The sequence below is a fragment of the Notolabrus celidotus genome, chromosome 14, assembly GCF_009762535.1.
Source record: "Notolabrus celidotus isolate fNotCel1 chromosome 14, fNotCel1.pri, whole genome shotgun sequence".
NCBI classification, from domain to species: domain Eukaryota; kingdom Metazoa; phylum Chordata; class Actinopteri; order Labriformes; family Labridae; genus Notolabrus; species Notolabrus celidotus.
Window position 1 is genome coordinate 27961018 of NC_048285.1, and position 25877 is coordinate 27986894.

Below are 25877 nucleotides of genomic sequence, written 5' to 3' on the forward strand. Positions count from 1 at the left end.
CAAGCAGCAACCTCCGGTCTAAAATTATGAGTCCAATGCAGAAGTGTTAAAAAATGCAGTTCATTGAGTGTCCACTTGAGGCTGGCTCTGGAAGTACCGGAAACCTCATACACACCAATTCAAAAAAGCCGATCTTTACTGCAGAAATAAACATGTTTACAGCCTGGTACAAAAGACGAGTGTAGTCTGGATAGCTCATTTCTTGATCGGCACACACTGTGACTGGGGTGAATTTATTCATAACGCAGCAATTTCAAAGATATTAAGATTACGAGTTTTCCATTACAAGAGGCACAGCTGACTTGATTGACAGGTGGGTGTACACTGTAGCTGTTGGCTAGGAGGCTCAAAGCCCGCCTCTTTACGTCACAATCGCTCGACAGCAGTTATCTTGAGTTCAACATTTCCAATATGGCTGCCGCCGCCGACTGGCTTCAAAACAGCGCTTCAGGAACAGATGGGTGACGTCACGGATACTACGTCCATTATTTATACAGTCTATTTGCACCAATGTGCTCCCATGGTTAGCAAGGTACACTATACAAATTTCGCAGGCTGTCCTTTTCTTTGCAGCTTTAATGGTGAAATGCTAACAAAGTTTAAAGAAGCGGTGGTGTAGCATTGGCTGCCTTTTTGCTATATTTCGTTTACCTGTAGTTTGTGTCACTGTTTTGCATGCTTATTACTTGGCAGCCTGATTTATACTTCTGGGTGGAATCGACGGCGTAGCCTACATTGGAGGTCCGCGTAGCTCCTCCTCCAAAATGTAACTACCCGTAGAATCAACGTGGACCGCAAGCCTTTGTGAATGGTCCCCTCAGCGGCATTGTATTTGCCACATTTACAGCACTTCTGGGATCCCCGCTCCTCAGCCGCACATCCGCCGTGTATTTCATCTCCTCCTCTCTATTCTTCCCTGTAATCATGTAGTCATAAACAGCAACATGTATCAGCTGTAGATTAACATAACACGCTCTGAATCGCTGTGGAATAGTAAACAGAGATCGTAGCGGGGCTGGAAGCAGACGATCGGCTATCAGAGAGACCACACTGCCCTCAAGCGTTTCGGAGGGGAATTGCCATGCGACACGGACACATCAGTGCAGAAATATGTGGTGCTCAAACCAGCCTTCAGGATGTGCCGCTGGCTCACTCCTGAGTATTTAGTTTCATTATGTGGACCTGTTCCTTTCAGAGGAGATAGTGAGGATGTGGGATGTCTTCCTCCTCAGTTTGACTTTGACACCAGAACACAATGTACGTTTTTCATGCTGTGAATGGACGTAACATGTTAACATCACAGACTGATCGTCAGTTCAGTACGTAGGCAGCGAGCTTTGTTATTGATTTGTGTTGACATTGACAATGTCCACGAATCATTGCACCTCTTTGTAGACAAACAGGGAAAAAGCAGCGTTTTTGATGCTTGTATATTATATATATAAATTCTTATTTGTCATTTCTAAATAATCCATTTTATGAATAACCATGAGTGATATTTGATTTGATCACTACTGAGAAATTACCCACACCATTTTTTCTGATACATTTTCACTGCATACATCCTGAAAGTGATCTTAATTCATCTGAATCATCTTAATGACTGTACAGCGTGGAGATTATGGCGTGTGCACCCCTTGCTCAGCAGTACCATTGACGCAGAGTGCCTGCTAACTTGGCACACGCTGATCAAGTGATCATCAGCACTGTCGCTTTAAGGAATGATCCATTTAGAATGAATGAGGACAGATGTTCAGAAGCAGTGAATACTTGTGATCTCTGTTTATTGTGTCGCTGTACAAACAGCGCCCTGTTTTGACTGTCAGTGGGCTGCTTTGTGATCTTTGAAAAACAGTAGAGAACTGGAGGGTGCAATTGTCGCCAGCGCTGGAGCTCTGCAATTGAACTTCCACCACCTCATCTCCTCTCACATCGATCGGAGTATTAAGAGAGGGTGTATGGCATGTCGCTCTGTGAATGGGAGAGGGAGCCAGTGAGAGTATGAGGGGGAGGGAGAGTCGGCAGAAAGGGAGAGGGAGAGGGACTGTAGTGTAGTCGTATATGTCAGCCTCAGAAGCTGCGTGGGTCGCTCGGCTCCCTCACGCCATTGTTGTTGTTGTGATAAAAAAAAAAAAGGCAGAACAAAAGACTCCCCACGCTGAGGAACCCTTGTACCTTTGCCGGCTCAGTTGTGCTATGATCACACCCCGGTGGAATGCTTTTGAAATTAACCATATTAAGGAGCACAGCAGGCGTTAACTCAGCTGGCACACAGTCAGTGACAGAGGCAAGAAGGAAACTGAAAGGCAAACTGAGGCATCATCCACTCCTGCTCACATTTGCTCCTGTTTTCTTGGGTTCATCTGCCTCCCTTTCCCGGAGAGTGGCCACTGCTGATAAGGTTTCAATCCCTTCTCCAAAGGTTTGGCACGGACATCGCCGTGGCTTATTTGTTGAAGGGGTTGCTGTGGATACTGACTGTAGGGAGGCTGCACGGGAGCCAGAGGCAAGAGTGAACAAGCTGCCTGCTGCAGCGAACGCTGCTATGGAGCAGATGAGGCTGAACCAGGCTAAGCAAACATAAGATACACGCCACACTTTCTGTGAAGGCTGCATCCAGCGGGGGAGAGAGAGAGAGACTGAGCCCCATCCGCCGCCTACATAGCTCCTGCTGCACTCCTCCGTCTCTCGCCAGATTCTTCCTGGATTTTGTGCAGAAGTTGAAGCAAGTGGAGGGTGTTAAAGACCAACCCGGCCAGATGTGTTGGCAACGTAGGTCATGTGATTTTTCATGAGGGCTGGGTGAAGTTGTGGAGGGTCTGTTAGACCCTGGAGCATATGTGACTGCGTGAATACAGCGATGCGGGCAACAGTAAGTAGCAGTCAGATCTTTTGTAAGCTAAACTGCCTTCCTTGTGATTTTCTGCACGTGTGATAAATGTGTCAGTCCTGATGTGAGATGTGACTTCTAATGCTGACATTGAAGTAGTTATGTAGTGTAGTTGTTTGCTTCCCACAGAAAACAAACATGCACACGCACCAGACTGTGAAGTGCCTAGACTTTGATTCAATTAGACCTCCCTCGACTATGCATCCCCCTCCCATTCTCCCACCCTCACCCTCACCACCACCATCATCCACACTGCTGACGCTGCCTGTGTGGGTGTGTACGAGCATATGAGCTTGTGTGTGTGTGCGTGTGTGTGGCAGTCAAAGGGCTCTTTCCTCTCCCTGCTGAGCACATGAATGGGAGCAGTGTCAGAGATGGAGGTGCTGATGATTTCTGTGCTTGAAGAGAACCATAGCCAAAGCGCTTTGCCAGGGGAGTGTAGATTCTATGACAGCGACTTCCACAAGAGTGAGGTAATGAGCGCCCACACACATTGCCGGGCAACAAAAAACCCAGTCATGTGTTTTATTTCAGAGTTTATAAGAATAAGTGAAGAGTGATTCATTTCAGATCATTTCAAGGGAGAAGTTTCAGAGCCTGTTTATTACATTGAGTCAACCTGTTGATTAGGAGGAACGTTGTCTCTCTTTCTTTATCATTGAAGCTTCTTTCTTCCTGCTGTTGTCAAAAGAGAGTAAAATTGAAACAAATGTTGAAATGATTTTTTTTTTTTCATCAGGCTTTTTCTACTTCAGCTCTGATGCTCAAGTCTTTTGTTAGACAAAAGCAGCATGACTCAGTGAAGGGTAGCAGCGTGTACCTGATATTTCCATCAGCAATGACTAACTCCATTAAAAGGTATCTGATAGTAACAGTTCAGAACAGTGAGGTTTAATGTTAAAGCTCATTACTAAAGAGGCAAATTAAAAAACTATGCAAAGGAACAGCGCAATTACAAAGCTTCACTTCCTTGAAGGTTTTAAAGTGTACTCATTAAATAATTTAAGCTAAAGGAGCTTGTAAAGGGTGGGATCAATATATGACACATTTCTTTTCTTTCCGTTTTTTAATATTAAAGCAGTGTAGGAGCCATGAAGGATTCAAGTGTTTATTGTATCTTGTATTTGAGGTTTAGGGTAGTTTATTGTTTGTATATTTTTTGTTGTTTGTTTACAGCACAGTGATTTTCAACCACTGTGCCGTGACAGACTGTCAGGTGTGCCATGGGACATTTTCCAATTTCATTTAATTAGTCAAAAAAACAAAAAACATTTCATATACTGCAAATAATTTGCCATGTAGTGTGTCTTGTTAATTTAAAACAACAGAATTAAAGATGCGCATGAGAGGTGTATGTGACAAGACGAAGGCGTACAACAGCGATGGATAAATATTCAAAAAGGAAAAATGAAAACTCCAAACTGGGCCCTGGACTAAATTCTAACCTGTATGAAGAGCGTAATATGGGAGGTGGAAAAGGCAACTTTTATGAGAAAAACTACAACAGTGTCTGCGAGAGCTCTCAAAGCTAGCTACTTAGTAGCTGAACTCGTAGCCAAATCAAAAAAGCCGAACACTGTGGCAGAGACATTAATACTACCTGCAAAAGCCATTGTAAATGAGATGCTTCACCCTGACATAGTTAAAGAAGTAGCCAAAGTCCCTCCCTCAGATAAATAGATTCATAAATTGAGAGACTAAATGTGTGATTTTGTAACACTTCTGGTTGGTGGTTTTGACTCCGCCTTGGCTCAAAAAAGGTTGAAAAGCACTGGTTTACTGTATGGTTCATTGTGGGGTCAGTTAATTAGGTTATTTACGGGTCATGTGTTAGAGGCATAGACTGTAAAAAATATGGACGTAGGATCCGTGACGTCACCCATCTGTTTCTGAAGAGCTGTTTTGAGACCAATCGGCTGCGGCAGCCATATTGCTTCTGTCGAGCCAGTGTGACGTAAAGAGGCGGGCTTTGAGCCTCCTAGCCAACAGCTGCAGTGTTCCTGCAGGCAGCTGTGCCTCTCATTGGAAGACTAGTAATCTCAATATCTTCTAAATTACCAAATAAAAAAAAAATTCACCCCCCCTCACAGTGAGAGGACATCGAGAAATTAGCTATTCAGACTACACTCATCTTTTGTACCAGGCTGTAAACATGTTTATTAATGCTGCAAAGATCGTCTTTTCCCCATTCATGTGTATGTGACTTCCGGTACTTCCGGAGCCAGCCTCAAGCGGATCCTCGATGAACTGCAGCTTTTAACACTTCCACATCGACTCATATTTTTAGACCGGAGGTTGCCGCTTGGTTAGAGGCGGGGATATTCTGTTCATTTAGGCCACCTGTTTTCTTTTGTTTGCAGGCAGAGAGATGGGGGGAGCTGGGTCTCTGTACTTTTTGTTGACCGCTTATTTTTCGCTTATTATCGCTTATTTTCACTCTTTTCTTTTGTGCACTTTATCATGAATTGATTATCCTTTTTGTTAATAAAAGGTTAAACTTACCTTTTTGTGCATTAGGGATTTTTTGCATTAAAGGGATATTTTTAATTTTTTTTGAAGTGGGGTTGTATGAGTTACAGTACATTAGTGCTCCTGTTAGCCACAATGCGTGCCAGTGAGTTCTTCCCCTTTTAATGAGAAAAATCCCAGATGACCGGCAGGTAAGCTAGACCTCCTATTTCGAGTAATTTCGCCAAAGTTAAGAAAATGTGTTCCAGGCACTCATCACGGTGCAAATGCATGCACCAGTAAAAAAAAATTAGAGCTATTTTTTTTGCTTTCAGAAACCCCCTTTCTTTTGGCACTATTTTCGGACGGACCTCGCAGACAGGTGTTCTTCCGCTGCGTGAGCATGGATACACGCCGATCAGCATTGTGGCTAACAGGAGCAATAGTGAACTGTAACTCATACGAACCCACTTAAAAAAAACCTGAAATATCCCTTTAAGCGCATCGGACACTTTACTAGGCCCAACCTCAGCCTCTCAGCGGCGTTTGGCTCTTTGTAGTCGCTACAAGCAGTGTGGTGTGAATGTGTATAAAATGTACAAGTTGTTCTTCACAGACAACAGATCTGAGCTGAATTTATCTAACCACACTATTTCAGAAATAAGCCCAGATTCAAGATATTTCTGTCCACTCTTAAAAGCTAGTTGACCACCACCTCAGCCCTCACTGTCTCTCAGTCTTTTGTTTTGTCACTCATAACATTTTGATGGACATTTGTACTGATAACACTAAGTGTGACTGGAAGTAAAGTGAAGTGTGTTATTGTTTTTGTTAATGCTGTGATGTTGTGTTGCTCTTACCTGCCTCTTTCTGATGACACCTTTATCAAAGGCATTGCACAAAGGCCCTTAATTGAGAAATGTAATACAATTTTTTCCTATCATGATTTCAAGTTGGTTGTCATGTCAGTGCAACAACAGATATGTTGCTGCAGCATTGAAACTTCAGCCATGGAGCAAAATTTGCACAAACTGGGAGAAACTTTTGCAAAAAAATCAGCATGCATGATGCCAACATGCAAAGTTTTCCATTTATAAAAATGTGGGAGTGTTAATTCCAAGGTCAAATATAACGCTTCTTTGTCTTTCCGCAGGTAATCCTGGTGCAGGTAAACCCAGGTGAGGCCTTCACTATTCGACGAGAGGATGGTCAGTTTCAGTGTATCACAGGTAAGAAGCCTTTCCTTTTATTCCCTGTCTATTCTCAGCAGTGTGTGTTTGGATTGAATGCTAATGTCTCCTGATCCTGTTGTGTATGACAATTCCAAAGCAACAAGCTGATAACAAACAAGATCTGGCATTGCCTCCTGAAAATGATGAAAAGCACCATGTGCACATGCTTATTGCATTCTACAGCACCAGCACTTAGCCTTTGCTGTGAAATGCTTCATGTAGCGTTGTATATTTTTTCGGAGCCAAGCTCCACTGCTCCAGCGGAGAGTGCTCCAGAGAGAGAAGACAGCATGCCATCACTGCGAGTCTCAGGATATTGTGGTTGTAAGACAAATGCCTTCTTGACTTCACTCCTCACAGAGCTGTTGAAAGCTCACTGAAATGTATTTCGCACTTAAAATGCTGAGTTCCTCGCTTATACGGTGCCTTCTATGAAAAGACCAAAAACATATCAAATACTACAGGGAAGCTGGAAAACACATTGAACAAAACAAATCTGCTTTTGAGTACAAATAAAGAAACCTAGCTTGAGACCAGTTAGTTCAGTTTATAATGAATTGCATAATATAAGTTTATAACAACACTGAGCAATGAAGCAATTATGCAAAACATGGAAAGGAAACTAAGCTTCAGCATAACAGAAGATAAAACATATCGCTATATACAAAAATGTTCTTTTGGAAAACAAAAAGTATTGCCTTTTTATGATCTTGCATTATTGATTCTGACATAACTTGGTCATCTGACAAAAATATATCAAAAGCTATCACTATTTAGTATAGCACCTTTCACAGAGCATAGTCACAAAGTGCATCACAGAGAATCAATATCGACAATACAATGTGCAATAAATGAGACGATAATGAAAGCAGACAAATAACAACAAATTACAAAAGATGGTCAAAAGCCATGACAAACAAATGAGTCTAAAGCTGCTTTTTAAAAGTCTCAGTGGAAATAGCACAGTGTCTATTGTCAGTATGACATCACTGGTATTACTTTCATTATTATTTGTAATGGTAGCAGCATTATTATTTACATAGTGTATTAATAATGTTATCTACTGGTAAGTCTTTCCCTCATGCAAACTACATGTGGAATATTATTTCAACAGGTTAGGCAGTCCTTGCTCACACCATGTGTTCAGTAACCAGAGTAAGTTAGCTTTAGCAGCTCAAAAGTTAGAGACTGATAGCTGTATTCTCTGAAACTCAGATGAAAATACAAAACACACTGGAGCCCTCCATGAGACAAGAGTTGCCTTCTTTTTGTTTTGACCTGATGTAGCTAACATCAAATAAAGCTTTATGTTGAAAACCTCCATGAAGGTTGTACGTGTGCTAAAGTTGGGCATTGTGCAAATGTGAATTCTGATGATTCTGATTGGTCAAAACTCTGAACAAGGTTGTTTATTCAGAATAGCAAAGGCTATGCTAGGAACAACCTAATCATGCATCACCCTTCAAATGAATCCATGCAAAAGCTTTACAGCACATCTAGTGTACTATTTATGATTTCACCTCTTCCTGTTGACAGTCTGACGAAAACGAAACTTTTTGATAGCATCAATGTCGACATGGAAGATATTTTTTAAATGACTCAAGTTATTTGGAGAGCACAGAACTTGAGATTAGTGGTAAATGGCTGACCGGTCACCAGTAGGGATGGGTATCTTTGACATTTGACCAGATACGGTACAGATACCCGGTACCTGGGAATCGGTACCGGTACTTAACGGTTCCAATTTTCGGTACTTTTGTGTTTATGTGGTAGTAAATGTTAATTTTTAAAAAATGAAATCTTTTAACTGTTTAATTTACCATATTTATTTAATTTAACATGAAATGAACAGAAACAGGATTATATAGGTGATTAGATATATTAGCTGACACATGCTCGTGGCGTCTATTTGCTCTCTCTGGAGTTTATCAATGAACACACGTGAACGCCTGCGGAAGGGGAAAAGTCAGTTCTCCGTCTCTTTATAATAACAGGACACACAACTTACTTGTTGGGCATTCACGCACACGCAGGTAGTCGGAGCGAGGGAGTCCGTCTCAACCATAGACTGTATGAAATAAACTTAATCCTGCAGTTCTGCCTCGCAGTGAGTGCGCGCGCCCGTCAGCTGCAGGCTCCATTTGGCGCGCTAACGCTCAGATGCAGAGAGCTGAGAGCAGAGACGTCCATCCGATCATTCTCTGACTTTATTACAGGGCGAAAGTATAGAAAATCACCTACTCTTCCACTCCCTCACAGTCACAGGGACGCGTTCAGGTACCGAAACATGGTACCGTTTGATTTTACGTGAGTCGGTACTCGGTAGTATCGACGGAATTCGGTCGGTACCTATAAAAGTACCGAATTCGGTACCCATCCCTAGTCACCAGCACAAAAAAAAAGGCGATTAGAGGAAAAACCGCAGAGGAACAAGCAAGGGTGTGGGCTCTGACAGTGTCACTGGACTGGTTGAGTTAACAGAAAATCCCAGCAGACTTTACAATGTAAGGGGAAGAGGACGTCACAGCCTACAGGTGCTGCTGGGGTTTTCTGCATCTGTTAAGAATGCCAACTGAAAACACTAATGTTTAGACTGATGTTTAAACTGTGGATGGAAATGTTAATTTGAATGTCAACCCACAAGACTTGCTGATAAGAATAACATCGTGGAAGTGCTAAAAATGGAGGGACTCTTTATTTTTAGCTGCATAAAGAAATCATCTTTAAATCAATAAAATCATCTTTAGATCATAGTTAGAGTCAGCTTGTTTACATGTTTAGTCGGTAGCCAGATAATAAGCAGGATGCTGGATTCTATTCCACATAACCATCAGCTAACTATACATTATCTCTTTCGTATTTACGCCCAAAAATGTGTCATGTAATCAGGATTAAAGGTTTGTAAAGTTCATTAATTAGTTAATGTAATTAATAATATAAGATTCATACAGATGTGAGTCTAATCTGGAAAATGAAGACAAAGATTTTGATAAAGCTTAACATTTCCATTCATCCCCTCCACCTGGGTTCATTGAGCTTCTTTGTGTGTGTGCAGTGGAAGAGGAGGGAGGGGCTTGGTCAGGGAGCATTGACGTATTTTTACAGAAATGATAACAGGATGACAGTCATGTCTCACAGCGCACAGACTGCTCAATGACATAACTGCATCTTATTTTCCAGCCAGCATAGACAAAGATACATCCTGAAAGAATGGCTTATATAAGTGCAATATGCTTTTCACATTATTGCAACTTTATTATAGTTTTAATACAAAACTACAACACGGAGCAGAATGTGTCACCGCTGCTTATTTTCTCTCTCTCTTAACTTTCATACTTTGTGTCCAAAAATAAAATGTTTGTCTTTTAATTCCTCATTGGCTCTGCGATCTGGATGTCATTTGGCATCGTGCTCTTCCTGCCTAATTTGACAGATGATAACATGAACCGTATGCTGATAGACTATTAGAGTAAAATAAGCATATGGTATAATTACAGTGTGGTGGTTGTGGAGTCAGAGCAGAAAAGGCGGTGTTTGAGTAAGATTTGTTACACATTCGTATTTGTCCTGATGACAGTCATTTCCTTTTCTTCAATAGCTGGTGATTGCACTGGCTTTGTGACAGCAACAATGAAGTCTGGCTCCAATACGCCTCTGAAATTGTGAACAGGAGACAGCTGGAGTATTTGTAGGAGGCAGAGCTGTGGGGCCATAGTTGTAAACGACTGTGATAAAATGTTGTTGCCTGGTAAAACATAGATCTGGAACATGATTTACTTTGTTTAAGGCTGAGTCCACTGACATCCCTCTGTGCGCTGACATTTCTGTGAGCTCACTGGCCGCTCCTTTTTTTCCTTATACGCTCAGTTTGATTTGATAAAGACGAGGTAAACCGAACTAGAGGATGATAGCATGATCAAAGTTTGAGTTGCTGTGCTAAGTGAACACAGCATGTTCTGTGACATTTCTTTGTGAACTTATTGACCCCAGTGTTGACTATCTCAGGATGTCATTTGCATGTCTGTATTTTTCAACTTTGCCCTGTCTTTTGATAAATATGAAAAGCAGAATACAATACCCCTGTGAAATAGGACTCCTGCATCCAGGTTTGAATGACAAAGGAGCAAACCCAGTGATGTAAAGTGATGCTGCCCAGGCAGAAAGCCATCATACAGTACACTCACGCAGGGGGCTCTTCTCCCTACTCCTGTCTGACTGAGCTCCCACCCCGGCCTCCCATTACGAGCTGAGTAAACCTTCCTAATGGGGAGTGAGCATACATGGTCTCTCCATCAGAGGAGAAACAAAGAGCTGAGAGGTGCCACATAGATCAGTGTGACTGCTACTAACTGGCCTGTCACAGGCTGCACTCATCTCTCAGTGACGTGAATAGAGGGATGACTCACTGCCTGCGGTGCAAGGAGGGGAGGAAGAAGAATGTGTGTGTGTGCGAACATGCGTGTATGCACATGTGGTTTGTTGTGTGTTCACAACATCACACTCGTTCTGTCTCTTGTACATATGCAATGCTTTCAACTTTGACCCCAGCTGACAGAGACGGTGTTACAGTGTAACAGAGCCGGGATGATCTGGCTCACTCGCACGTCTCAGGGTTTGATCCATCCCACACCGATTTGTGTATTCAGTTTGTATTTTTAGCAGCTGGATGTGCGTAATTGCAACACTTTAGCGCATGACAGCCTGCCTAATATGAACCGACAGTCTTGTAAAATGCAGTTTATAAAAGGCATTTGCCTTTGTGATATCTGCCTTGGAGGAGGAGCCTTGAGCAAGGGAAGCTAATTAGAGTAGCCATGTAGGGGAGGTTCCATATGTGAGGAGACAAGCCCACACAGCTTCAACCCAGACCCCCAGCAGCCCCTCGGCTCAGCCTTATCAGCCTCTCCCGCCGTAGATCTGTTGACTGTTTTAATGTCACCAGGCTAAAGACCACCTGATATGCTCAGTGACTGATGAGGCAAGTCTGCATCAGGACCATTGGGTTGATTAGGCCCACTTCTTCATCTGTATTAGGCTGCCACTGATTCACATCACTTTGGATGATTCAGTCTGTGGTTGATAGCTTAAAGCACCGTCTAGTTCCACTGGGCTTATTGAGCCTGATCGAGATGAGCTTACTCCCTCTAAAGCCAAGACAGTCATTCTGGCATCTCAACGGGGAGCTGAAGATTATGTGTGTGTGTGTGTACTATATATTTGTGAACCTCTGGCCATGATCCCAGTGTCCTTTGCAATCTTTTTTAGATGTTGGTGTGTCAGTCTGTCCATCTTTATTTTATCCTCATCTCTGAAACCTCAGCTGTGAAATACCTCTTTTCATTTATCACAGGGCTGCAGATATATTCTCTCTCTATTCCATCACTTCATTGTCTTTATTGAAAATGTATATAAAACTTGAAGGAATATTACCCTTGAATTTATTTTAAGTAAGTTCCAGGTCTAAAATAGACATTCTTCAACACTTGTCTGTTCAAGACCGGTTTGCCTTTCAAGGGTTTATTGAAAACAGGCTAAGCTGTTGAATAGCTTGGGCCATTATGTTCTGGTTATGCACAAAAGTGGTTGGTGGTATTGTGTGTTAACCAACCATAAAGGCGAGCATGTTTATTAGTGTTTCATATGGCCACAATCAGAAGCCAATGAAATGTCAATAGATGCTGGGATGACACTTGTTATCAGACGGTCTTTCTTTGACCAAATTAAGAAGCAACCTCCGGTCCAAAAATATGAGTCCAATGTGGAAGTGCTAAAACTGCAGTTCATCGAGTGTCCACTTGAGGCTGGCTCTGGAAGTACCGGAAACCACATACACACCCATTCAAAAAAAGCTGATCTTTACAGCAGAAATAAACATGTTTACAGCCTGGTACAAAAAACGAGTGCAGTCTGGATAGCTCATTTCTGTCTTCCAATGAGAGGCACAGCTGACTTGATTGACAGGCGTGAACACTATCTGTTGGCGAGGAGGCTCAAAGCCTGCCTCTTTACGTCACACTCGCTCGACAGCAGTTATGTGGAGTTCAACATTTCCAATATGGCTACCGCCGCGGCCTGGCTTCAAAACAGGGCTTCAGAAACAGATAGATGACCTCACGGATACTACGTCCATTATTTATACAGTCTATGGGTTTTACTGAAAACAGGCTAAGCTGTTGAATAGCTTGGACCATTATGTTCTGGTAATGCTCAAAAGTGGTTGGTGGTATTGTGTGTTAACCAACCATAAAGGCGAGCATGTTTATTAGTGTTTCATATGGCCACAATCAGAAGCCAATGAAATGTCAATAGATGCTGGGATGACACTTGTTATCAGACGGTCTCTCTTTGACCAAACCAAGCGGCAACCTCCGGGCTAAAAATATGAGTCCAATGAGGAAGTGCTAAAACTGCAGTTCATCGAGTGTCCACTTGAGGCTGGTCCCGGAAGTACTGGAAACCACATACACACCAATTCAAAAAAGCTGATCTTTACAGCAGAAATAAACATGTTTACAGCCTGGTACAAAAGACGAGTGTAGTCTGGATAGCTCATTTCTGGATCGGCACACACTGTACGGGGGGTGAATTTTTTCATAACACGGCAATTTTGAAGATATTGAGATTACGGGCCTTCCAATGAGAGGCACAGCTGACTTGATTGAAAGGCGGGAACAATGTAGCTGTTGGCTAGGAGGCTCAAATCCCGCCTCTTCACGTCGCACCGCTCGACAGCAGTTATGTTGAGTTCAGCATTTCCAATATGGCTGCCGCCGCCGATTGGCTTCAAAACAGGGCTTCAGACACAGATGGGTGACATCACGGATACTACATCCATTATTTATACAGTCTATTGGGTTTACTGAAAACAGGCTAAGCTGTTGAATAGCTTGGACCATTATGTTCTGGTTATGCTCAAAAGTGGTTGGTGGTATTGTGTGTTAACCAACCATAGTGTTTCATATGGCCACATTCAGAAGCCAATAAAGTGTCAATGGAGGCTGGGATGCAACTTGTTTTCAGACAGTCTCTCTTAGACCAAACTTACAGTGTTGCATTTTGTTTTGCACACAAATAAGTTGAATTAAAATGACTGAAAATTCTCACCACATTATTTTCAATCAGTGGAAGCTGTCTTTATTCCTTCTGACAAAGATTAGAAATAATTTATGATACAAAATCCAACAACCTGAGGCTTCGTCTTTCAGAAATCATAGCTGTAATTTTTTACTTTCCTCCCTTTTTGTATTCCTAAGGAAATGTTCAGATTTAAGTGTGAAACGTAAGTGCCTATTATCTTTGACATTGTGTTCCCTCCCCCTCCTTTCCTCACATTTCCCACCCTTCTATATATTCAAAGCCTTCAGTGAGTTCACGTTGTGGCAGTTGAGTGGGCAGCAAGGACACAGAACCATCATGTTACAATGGCCTTGCACTGGTGGCTCAGGATTTGTGCTTCCATTAGTCCATTATCTTAACAGTGAACAAAAAGCATATAACATGCACCTGGATATGCACGATCATGACTATTAAGATTATTCATGTTCCCTCTCCTGATAAAAAAACAAACAAACACCTCACATATGGCTCACATAATTGGACTACAAACATTAAACACATTAGCCACATTAGCACATGAATCCTCTACTCCCCTCATCCCCCACCTAACACCAAGTACATGCACACAAGCATGTGCGTGAGGACACACACACGCACACACAGGCGCGGTTCATTCACAGCTTCTGCAGTGTGTAGCTCCAAGAATGACTGAGCTTGTGACTCATTCTCCCATCGCTGTGTTCATACCAAGGGGGAGGGAGAACGGATAGAGTGGATGAGAAATGATGAAGAGACAGAAGGGTGTTAACAACAAAAAAAAAAAATCCCTTGTTTGTGTTCTAAGTTTAGTCAAGGATGGGATGTCCAGAGCATGTCCACTCAGCTTTTTTTTTGCACTTGTTAAATAATCAAATCACTGGTTTCGTAAGGTCAGCTCTTGTTACAGGGCGATGCTGGGTTTTAGGGGTGGAAGTCGTCATTTCCTGAACAGAGGCAAACAATTCATTATTCAAAAAATCCTTCTTCCGTTTGGCCGAGAGCAGCAGCAGCAGCAGTGTGATGTTCTATGAAAAGCACAAGCATGAAGGTTACTCATTCCCCCTCCTTCTGTACACGTCATCTATGCCGGTGGGGCTGCAAGACAACATGTGCTTGCCTTAAAAATATCAGGAACTCAGACAGAGTTGACTAACACATAAAAATAATGGCTATTCTTATTAAGGTATTCTGTTGTTTACTGTCTCGCTTCCTCCCTCCGGCTCCTGTTTGCACACAGATCACCGCTGAATGCCGTGTACTTTTGTTTCCATTTGCTTCCACCCTCTTTGTGCCCGGAGTGACGGCGGCGGTCGGATGCTAACAGGCATGTTGTGAAGAAGTAGCCAGGCGGAGGAAGAGCGAACACATCCTTCCTAATCTGCTAATAGAATGTTACGCTTACTGAAAATTACTATCCACTTAATTGATGGAAGATCTTCCCTGCTTGCCTGCGAGGGAAATGTGCCATCCCATGCTTTGAGACACATTTGCCCCCCGTATCATCACTTGAATTACAAGGTTAGGGTTCTAACTTGCAATTAGTCGTTTTTATGTTATTGACAGTTCATTCCTTCGCCTCTTCCCCTCGCTCAGCTGTGATTATTAACCTCTGTCAGTTAGTCTGCTCACCCTCCCGAGCCTGTCCTCTCTCCTCTTTATTTGTGGATGGAGACAATTTATTAGGTCTAATTAATAATCAAACCGCTTCATCTTTTATAGGCTCACAGTTCATCATGTTGCCATTGAGAGCGTATTGAAAGCTCCCATATGAAACTACTCTATCCGTGTCTCACTACCTGTCTCACTCTTGTCCTCCTGTCTTGTGTGCACTCTCCTTCCTCCAGCGTGTCTTCTCTGCTGCCTGTTATTCCCTCTGTTTAATTGAGGGTTCGTTGGTACATCCAACAGTTTGCTCAGATTGTTGCTTTCAGAGCCACGTCTGGCAGCAGCGCTCCTCTATTTTCAGTATGCTTCGGTTAAACCTGCATGAAGTCGCACTTATTTGTTAAGACCTATATCCATTTTCAGAGAAGAAGTAAGAGGTGGGTATTCAAAGTGGCTTTACCAAGCTGTGTGTTTGTACACGTCTGGCCTTTGATAGTCACTCCCTCTGTTTTTACCCAACCTGAACAATTATCCCCGTCTCCCCACACACACAGTAGCGTCCAGCCCCCTCTAGACAAAGACACACTGCACCAGTTGATCCTGTGGGCCCGCCTCTGGAGGTGGGGAGGTGAGGACGGGTTATGTGATGTTGACGGGAGATGATGGTGTTTCCTAAGTGTTGCCTTGTCTCTGTTTACACTGCCAAAACAGGCAGCTTGTTTGTGGCTATTCCTGGCTCGGTAGCAGCCTGCCGTTTTTGTGGAGGAGGAGGAGGACTGATGTTTTTCCCGTGGCTGCTTCCTCTGGAAGGCTGGCACTCCATGGCCACGTCAGCACAACTAATGCTCCAGTTGACTCAAGGGGGAGGGGAGGGGAGGGGGGAGAGGGAGGGGATGTGGCCTTTTCTATCTGATCTCTGTCAGCACTCGTGCGTCAGTCTGATGTAAAAGAGTGGGTGTTTTTTCCCCCCATTCTCCACCCTACCTCTCCTCTCTCTTTTTTCTGTCTCTCTAAGATGTGTGTAGCTCCCTCATCTTCCTCCCTCACCCTATGCTTTCTGTTTGTCCTCTCCTCTTTACACTTTTCCATGTTGGCATATACAAAGCCTGCTAAACAGGCAAACAAAGGCATGTTGAGTGCTAATATGATTCATCAGATTTCCTGTTAGTCAGCACTGGCAATAACTGGAGTTGCTCAAATCAGTCATTAAGCAGGTGCACAGCGGCACCTGCTGCAAGCACCTTTTAATTTATTAGCTTTAAAGTGAGTGGAGGTAACAGGACATACTTTGAAATCCCACGCAAATGATATTATCTGAAATCAATAGGAGCAGAGGCAGTGTGACTGCAGTCATTCAGGCTGAGCTCTCCCATGCTCCCTGAACTGAAGGAAATGAGACCTTGTATCAGTCTGCTGGCTCTGTGCACTGAGAGGGGCTTCAAAGCCTGTTGCCCTTTTGATTTCGGAATCAGAGGACTACCTGCTATCTGTCAAGTCCAATTATGTTTGTTAGCTGCTAGACCTCCACAGAATCTTTGGAAAATTATTTGTGCAAACAAAATAAATACAATCTGTCCTGCAAATGTTTATTTGGCCGAATTCAGTGTTATAAATGCATGCCATATAAATCGAGCTGGGCGATATTGAAAACTATGTTATCACAGTGAAATATCGTATCATTATTTAACTTAAATTTAAAGTCAGATTTTTGGTCCTGAGTGAAAGTTGAAGAAACCAGATTTCTGGATTTAGTTTTCTGATTAGCTTCTTGAATCCATCATTTTTGATGTTGCTAACAGGAAGCAGGCCTTTTGTGTAAGAGGAGATTTTTGTGAAATTTTAGTTTGTAGGTTCTTATTTTTCTCAGGTTGAGGTTATTGGCATAATACATCAAATTGTGTACTGTGTATCAGTTTAGTAGAGTATTGTTTTAAGGTGTGTACTCCCCTTTAAGATTACTAAGGGTTTCATCTATGTTTATATTCCGCTTCGAATGCCTTTAAGCCCCGCCTACCTCTCACCCTGCGACATGATTGGCTGTTCAATGCCGTCTTCTTCTTCTGTCTAACATTTTTTTTTTTTTTTTTTTTTTTATTTAACCTTTATTTTACCAGGAATAGTCCCATTGAGATACAAAGTCTCTTTTTCAAGGGAGTCCTGGTCAAGACAGCAGCATAAAAAGTTTCACAAATAGAACAGGACAAAACAGTAACTATTACATTGATTTATAAATTAGCAGTGTTAAGCTTTAAAACATGTGCACAAGCTGATCAGATCATCCTTTATCCTAGTTTTGAAATCCTCCAATCGAATTAAACAGTCCAGTTTCAGGCGACCCTGAAGCTCAAACCGAGAAGACGGAGCAAAGACATTGAAAGCACTTTTACCAAAGACAGAGCGAGTCCGAGGAATGCCAAAAAGAATTTGTCCATGGGACCGAAGATGACAGCCACTGACAACTTTAGGAGTCAATAAGGAGCATAAATAAGACGGCAGCTCCTGGAGTATGGCCTTATAAAGAAAGACATACCAATGCTCCATTCTTCTGTTGTATAAGGAAGACAAGCCCACCTTCTCATACAAGATACAGTGATGTGACATTGGGTGGTAACCATAGACTGTATAATGGACAGCGGCGCTCTGCCTTTTCCCATTGTACGGTTTTGAAGCGAAAGTATCCCATTGCAGTACGCTGCCAACCCCGTTTTTTTAACCTCTAATAACTAACGAGAAAGTAACTTTTCAGAAAAAAGAGGCCTTGAATAAAAAATAGTCAAATAATAACTACATATCACCACAGCATACGGATGTGAGAAACGTTCGTACGACGTGTATTTATTTTTCCTAGTTTGACTGCAGCCCCATTCAATTTAAAGATGGGAGAGAGTTTTTGACCTATACTGCAGCCAGCCACTAGAGGGAGCAGTTTTTGTGGCAGCCTCACTTCGAGCCGAGCGAGATGACGCCCATTTTATATAGTATATAAAATAGTATAGTATATACATATAGTATGAAATATTATATAGTCTATGGTGGCAACTAGCGTTAAAGGCTTATTAGCGCCCCCTCCCTTTGAGAAAAATTATATCAAGATAATTATCGTTAATCAAATTATCACCCAGCCCTACATTTACATATCCTTAACTAGTGTTCTCTCAATCAAAACAATAAAGAAAGATGTAGTTTGATGTTGTAGATTATCAAGGCTGAGATAATCTCTGTAGTCCTAGTCTGTCACAAATTCTCTCCATCTTGGAAGTTTCACACCAGTATTTTCTTTTTTCGTTTTTCCTTCCTCCTGCCTCCTGATTCTTCTTGGATTGTTCCCCTTTCAAGGGTTAATTTCTGGGGACGTAATGTGCAGCAGCTAGCAATGAATAATGCAACAATGCAAACAAGACAATCTCCACTATGAAGCCTTTTCTGATATTTCCTGAGTTGCACAGGAAGTAACAGTGACTAGCCTCTAAATAATACACACTGACTCCTTCAGAAGAGCAGAGGAGTCCTCTGTGTGAGACCATATGTTGATTTTAAGTGAATGTAAGAATACAACTATACAACAGCATTCTTTGTTATTCACATTAAGGGCTGTGAATACTATTACTGCTGTTTTCGTGAAAATTGGTTGATATAATATAACTGCTGCTTTTAAATACAATGCATAATTATAAAACGATATCAGGTCGAACATTAACATAAACTCAGCTCTGACTAAAGCCCTCCATGAATGTAGTGAATAGTACATTAATAATGGTCATTAACAGGATTGCCTGTATTGTTGGGATACCTGTGTGTAGCATAGTATTTAAAATTTTAAATGTTATATTTTACAAAAACTGGAATAAGCACCTGCAGCTGTTCAAGTTCACTATGACTGCTTCTCATCTGACCCCCCTAAAATGTTAAAAACTGGTCCCATAATAGAGAGGGATGGAGAAAAACCATGTCATATTGTATGGATAGTAATCAGTGTGTCTGTTGAGGTAAAACAGGAGTAAAGGAAACGGTTCTGCATGGTACTAAAGGCGTTTCCTATATTCATTATTTATTATATCCGCCTCATTATATCCCCACTCTCTCTCTCTCTCTCTCTCTCTCTCTCTCTCTCTCTCTCTCCTCTCTCTCTCTCTCTCTCTCTCTCTCTCTCTCTCTCTCTCTCTCTCTCTCTCTCTCTCTCTCTCTCTCTCTCTCTCTCTCTCTCTCTCTCTCTCTCTCTCTCTCTCTCTCTCTCTCTCTCTCTCTCTCTCTCTCTCTCTCTCTCTCTCTCCTGAGTTGGAATCTGGACTTCAGCACCTGAGGGGGCGGCGTTTTAGGTTAGAAGTAGGAGGTTTCAATGAATCATCCCACAGGCCAGAGGCCAACCTCTGTAGTCAAGGGCCTGTTATGGCTGCTCGTTCAGAAGTGCCTTCTCTCTTGTTACTCCAACGTTGACAACATGAAGAAAAACTCTGACTCTAGCAGGCTGTCAGGAGGTCAGTGTGTGCGTTGTGGATCTCTTTGCTCCCTGCATGACATCTGGTGTTGGGGCCCGAGTGTTTATGTCTTATGTTTGTAAGAGGAGAAATGTGCGAATCTGCAAACTTGGCACAGAGGATCCCCCTCTCTTTCTTTCTCTCTCTCTTGGAGGCTTTCTGCTGAGCTGTCACTTCTCTGAGCTGAGCTAAGCCGCTGCACTGGCCCCTACAACAGAGCCACGCAGGAACTTTGTTGTTTCTCAGCACTTTTCTTCTTGCGTTTGCCAGTATTGTAAAAATGCATTTCGGTGCCTTTCTTAGTGAGAGGTATTTAATAAAAGAAATGTAAATGAAATGCAGCTGGTTTTGTGGAGTGATTCAGCTATGTGCAGATTTTTCCCTGCAGAGGGAACACTGGGATGGGCTCGGTTATATCATATGTACTATTTGGTAAGACGGTAGGAGTTCCTGTAGTTATCAAGGGTTATGGAGGTTGAGTACATTAACTATCTGTCAAGAGTATATTGAGAGTGACTGAAACTTTTTTTTTTTCCCCAATTTCAATTTAAAATTATTATTATTTATAATAATGTTGTTATTTTAATGTTTTGTCTTGCTTCCCCTTTTACTTACTGCTTCAAGTATATGTTCAATGTTGAAAAGAAATACGATCTCATCACAACATATGTCTGGCATTTTTGCAATCTTACATTGACCACACATGAGATAATCACATACTGTATGAAAGATCTGGGCTATGGGTAGGGCTGGGCGATAATTCAATAACGATAATTATCATGATGTAATTTTCTCAATATAAATACGACAAATGTTCGATAAAATTTGATATAAATAAACCTGTAAGTACACCCCCCAACCACTTGAAAGGTTGGGAGGTGTAATTACAGCCAACATTAGACGGAAGAAGAAGACTGCATTGAACAGCCAATCATGTTGCAGGATGAGAGGTGGGCGGGGCTTAAAGACCTTCGAAGCAGAATGTAAACACAGCTGAAACGGACCAAAAATTTGCTTTTAAATTTAAATGAAATAATGATTTGATATTTATCGTGATAATTATCGATATCGACTGATATTGAAAATTATGTTATCACAATAAAATATTTCATATCGCCCAGCTCTAGCTATGGGGTTGAAGGGAGGGCTGGGGTGGGGTATGGGAGGGGAATGGCAACCTTAAATACTGTAACCAAAATACTGCAGCAGCTGTTCTATGTTTTTATTTTTGTTTACCTGCGATGTGTGCTGTAGACAAAATATACTATGGTGAGGTTTATAGAAAACTCAATAAAAAATGTTAAAAGAGAGTGACTGAAAGATGGAGAAGCTTTAAGACCTTCTGGGCGGTCAAACAGAGCGAGAGATGAGCAATCATAATCATTTAAATCAGTCCTCTGAATGTTAGAAGAGAAGTAAAGAGGGGCTGATCTAAAAGACAAGTTAAACATTTTGTTGAATATGTATGGATTGAAGGTCTTTTCTGTATAAATTAATCCAATATTGTTTAGCGCTTTAATGCTGTTTGAATCGGCTAAAGTTCTGGGGTGTTCTTTTGGATCTCCATTTAGCAGTAGAGAGGTTTAAGGAAGATCTACGGCTAAAATTTAGATTATTTTCTCTTCTATTGCTGTAATAATCTGTTGGAAAGCTACAGTTTCTGAAATATGTGTCACTTTCAGTAGAAACGTGTTGAAACTTATTGTTCATCATGGTCAGATGACTGAGTTTATTATTCACACAAAGTTTCAAATGTCTGGTCAGACAGAGCCTGAAGTTTCAGCTCTGTCCCCTCCTCTAATACTCCTGGTACATGAAGCACAGATGAAACAGCTGTGTGGCCAAAGGGAGAGTCTTTGATCTTACTCTGTTTTTTCCCAACAGGTCCTGCTCAGGTTCCCATGATGTCTCCAAATGGTTCAGTGCCTCCAATCTTTGTGCCTCCTGGATACGTATCACAGGTATGAGTTTGATGGTTCTGATTGGCTTCTTTGTGAACACACAGCAGCTGTGATGTCCGTTTTCCTCACTCTTGTTTGTTCCCTTCTAGATCATAGAGGAGAATGGAGTGCGGCGGGTTCTGGTTTTACCTCAGCAACCAGAGTTCCACCCAGGGGGCCACTCCCCTCTCCACCACCCTCCACCTCCACCCCATGCCCACCTGCCTGCCTTCATCCCACACCCTGCCATGATGCCCCCACCTCCCCATCTGTACACGGGCATGGCGGGGGGCGTGGGCGACATGAGCTCTCAGTACATCTCCCAGTACCACCCAGCTCATATCCACTCAGAGCAGGGTGAGCCAAATTTAGACATCGTCTGTTCTATCAAGATGTTATTTATGAGAACTCAACTTTATCTGCACACTTCAGTTAAATAATCAAAGTAAAACTGTTAAGTTTATCAGTTTCTTAATGTATAGGACTTCACTTCACACCCCAGTCTAACATTCTTGTGATATTGCCAATTACTGAGCTGTTTTTCTAGCTGCCATACACATCCTTTTGTTCTCATGTCTGCATCACTTCTAACTCACAAACATCTTTTTCTTCACAAGTCTCTGCAGATTCTCACTCCCAACACGGACGCCCCCCGTTTGTTCACAGAGATGACAGAACGAGCAAAACGTATGAGCGTCTGCAAAAGAAACTGAAGGAGCGTCAGGGAGGCGGAGGAGGAGGAGGGCAGATGAAGGACAGCCCTCCCCCTTCACCACAGAAGACTTGCAGCAGCCCTCCGACAGTGGACATTCACAATGGTGTCGGAGGGAAAGGGCTGGAGGCGGAGCAGGGGCAGCTCAGCCATGCAGTGGTTGGTCCTGACAAGCAGACAGCCAGAGGAAAAAACGGAGAGTCAGGAGGTGAGGAAGTTAAAGGGTAGAGGTTTGTTGAGATTTACAATTTGGCTGACATACAACACTTTCCTGATGCTGGGAGTGTGTTGTGTTTAGTGGACAGGGAGCAGTGGACGGGACCTCGCTGGAGGGCAGCAAAAGATCAGAAATATGGCTAACAATATTCTTGATTACATAAACCCTGACTTTATTTATAATCATAGAGTTCAACACTGCTACTTAGTGGCACTAGTACAAAACTAGATAATTACTCTCACTTCTTATGATGTAACGGAAAATAATGCTACCCAAAAAAAGTCTAAATATGAGCAATTTGCCTTTCTGCATCTTGACTTTAGACTTCTGTTATGGCCATCATTTAAATTCTTATCTTTTGATCACTTCCCACTGAAGGAGATCAGGTTGTTGATTTTGGTTGGAGGGGCACACAGGCTTGAAAATGTTTCTGAACAACAGGCTAGTTTGTCCAACCCCCTCATGTTTGCATCACTTCATAGCTGTAACGTCCAACTTCCACCAGATCTGTATTCTGGCTCTTCTGCATTGCGTTCCTGCTCTGTTTCATTTCAGGCAATCCAGAGCTTCTAACAATAAAACATCCACTTGATTTTCAGAATAAAACACTTAGTGTTGACGCCAAATCATATCACAAGAGCCAACCTGTGAGTCATCAGGTCAGAGGTTTTCAGAGACCAATAAAGACAACATGGTTGAGGAGAAGCTCATCATGAAGTTGGAAAACTGTTGTAATTACCGTGGGAAACTCTGGTTCTCGTGATTCCAGCTGTCTGGTGATCCTGCTCCATGCTGCGTTCTTAAAACGTAGCTGGTGGGTGCTGACTGACAAGTGGAGACAGACCAGACTCAGATCTGATGGAAGTCTGATGTAATGCTTTAGATTCTGGAGTATTGAGGTTAATTTCAAAAGCACACATTTCTACCACGATTAAACCCCCTGCTGGTTTAGTTATGTATGAGCATCCATGATTTTATGTGGGAAATGTAACATCTGTGAAGTGCACCAAGAACATTACATTTCCTCAGATAGGTGACTCTGTTTTTTCTTAATTTACACAGAATCCTAGTAGATTACATTTTAATATTTTCAGTCAGTTTTGCCGACAAAAGTGTTAAAATAAGCTTAAAATTTGGCTTGATGATGCAAAGGAAAAATGCCATTACTTGTTTTCATGGACACTTTCAGATGTTTACTTACCTTCATTGTTTTGTCTCAGTTTTGTCTTCATGTCATATCAATGATGTTTTCTATGATATTTACCTGTTTTATTTTCTCTCCTCAGAGCTGGATGAACACGCTCAGGCCCTGCAAGCACTAATGAGTACCATCAGTAAACCAGTGGTGAGTACTCGCCTGAGTTACTTGTGTATATTATATATGTGCTCAGGTCTTTGTTTATGAAAAACAGTGAGTAGTAATTTCACTTTTAACTGAGTTTCATTCTCATAACAGTTTTATTTCACCTTACTTTATCTATTTATTATCTAGTTCAAATTTTAGTCACTTTTTATTTTATCTATTTTATTTATTTTTAAGTATATAATCTTATTTTCTTTAAATTGTTTATATTTTATTTATTATCTTAGAAATTTATTTTATTTTGCTGAGTTTAAATTCCTGTATTGACTTCTTTTTTATTTTTCCTTTATTTATCTATTTTATTTCTATTATTATTATCATATATTTTGTTATTAACCTTAGGATTGTGGGGTGGGTTTGGGGTTGGGTGGGTAGCGTGATATGGCCTCAAAGCAACATCACGACTAATTGAACATTTGACCTTGATTACGTTTGATGAACAATTATTATTTGTTTTTTCACCCTCATCGTTCATTGACAAAGTTTGTAATGTAAATATGCTGTCAAAAACTAAAGCTGGGATATATTTCCTCTTTTTGAAACCTTTCACTTTGTGTACAATTTATAAATGTGTGTGTTCTCTTTACTGGACGCTTCTCAGCCCCTCTCGTTTTTGAGCCGGGCACTGTTCATATTCAGTAACATGATTGTTTGTGTTGGGTAACGTGATTGTGCTCCAAGTGTTGAAACAGATTTGTGGTATTGACTTTGGTCTCTGAAACTGTTTTTTGGCAGTGTATACTTCTTTTTCTTTGGCGTCATCCTCACTAAAACCAACATGTGTCCAAACAGCAGACAACCTCTTTCTTTTGGTACAACCAGCTCAAGTTGCTCTGTTGGGTTTTGGGTCCATGTTGCTGCCATGTCGCCTGACTTGACGAGACTACACGTGGTAGTATATCTTTAAGGGGACCGAACATGAATGCGCACAGTGGAGAAAGTATTTAAAGACTGTTTGTTTTTTTTAAGTCAACATGGGCAGGATAACATTGGTTCAAGGTTCTAAATGTTGGCTTCAGTAATTTTTGATTTACTGCCCAGCCCTACCAGTAATGAAGCAAATATGTTGCATCATTAAACATCCTGTTAATGTTCTTGCTGACATGTTGCTAATGGTGTCAGAGCTTCTGAATAGCATTCAGCTGTGGATTTCTATTCCAAAGTGTGCCACCAGACAACTCTGCAAGCAGGTAGTTAAAGGTTTGAGCTTGACTTTAAAATAATTACTCACTTTTAACGAAACAAGAACCGAGCTATCACATCTTCCTGGTGCGATGCTTTTTGAGTTCAACAACACTTTTGTTAAAATAACCCTTTGAAATAAAGCAGATTTAATGAGACTGAGCCCACAGCAGTGTTTAGATGATTAAAAACACAACAGGCATTTTATGAGCAGCTGGGTGAGAATTAATAGAACTAGAATTAGAATTTCTTTAATCTCACATAACTTAGGCTTTGTCATGTATCGCCTCTTTGGTCTGAACTCCTTGTAAAAGCATTAATACAAGTCTATGGAGAAGGTGATGGATAAGTATAGAGAGGGTGTGGAACACAGGGAAGGTTAAGCTTCAATGGATCAAGTGGATTTTTCCATCTTGCTGCCACACTGGTTTGTTAGATGACTGAGACTGTAACTGTGGGAAGTTAAGAAGTAAGGTGGGCCCCTGAGGGCACAGGAGAGAAGGAGGTACAGACCTGACCTGATTGAGCTCTTCCACATATGAACCCCCCTCCCTCCCTCCCTCCCTCCCCCAGCTCACTCTTGCTCAGACTATTTTTAAACCATCTCAAAACAGAATGAAAAATCTTTGGGTTGCGCAGCACATACCTGCCAAGTGCTGAAAACCTTTTTCCCAAAGTAGCACGGGCATCAATATTTTGATCTATTCCTCCTTTCCTC

General features: G+C 41.8%; 1 protein-coding gene across 3 annotated transcripts in view; it reads left to right on the plus strand.

Moving 5' to 3' along the window:
* Nucleotides 1–25877, plus strand: part of fndc3a (fibronectin type III domain containing 3A) — a 64969-nt gene that overhangs the window by 18552 nt on the left and 20540 nt on the right. For all 3 annotated transcript variants that reach the window (XM_034700719.1, XM_034700720.1, XM_034700717.1), the window contains 5 exons: nt 6492–6567; nt 21630–21706; nt 21796–22042; nt 22303–22605; nt 23901–23959. In XM_034700719.1, the coding sequence (XP_034556610.1) occupies nt 6492–6567; nt 21630–21706; nt 21796–22042; nt 22303–22605; nt 23901–23959 (762 nt within the window). The remainder of the gene's footprint in view (nt 1–6491; nt 6568–21629; nt 21707–21795; nt 22043–22302; nt 22606–23900; nt 23960–25877) is intronic.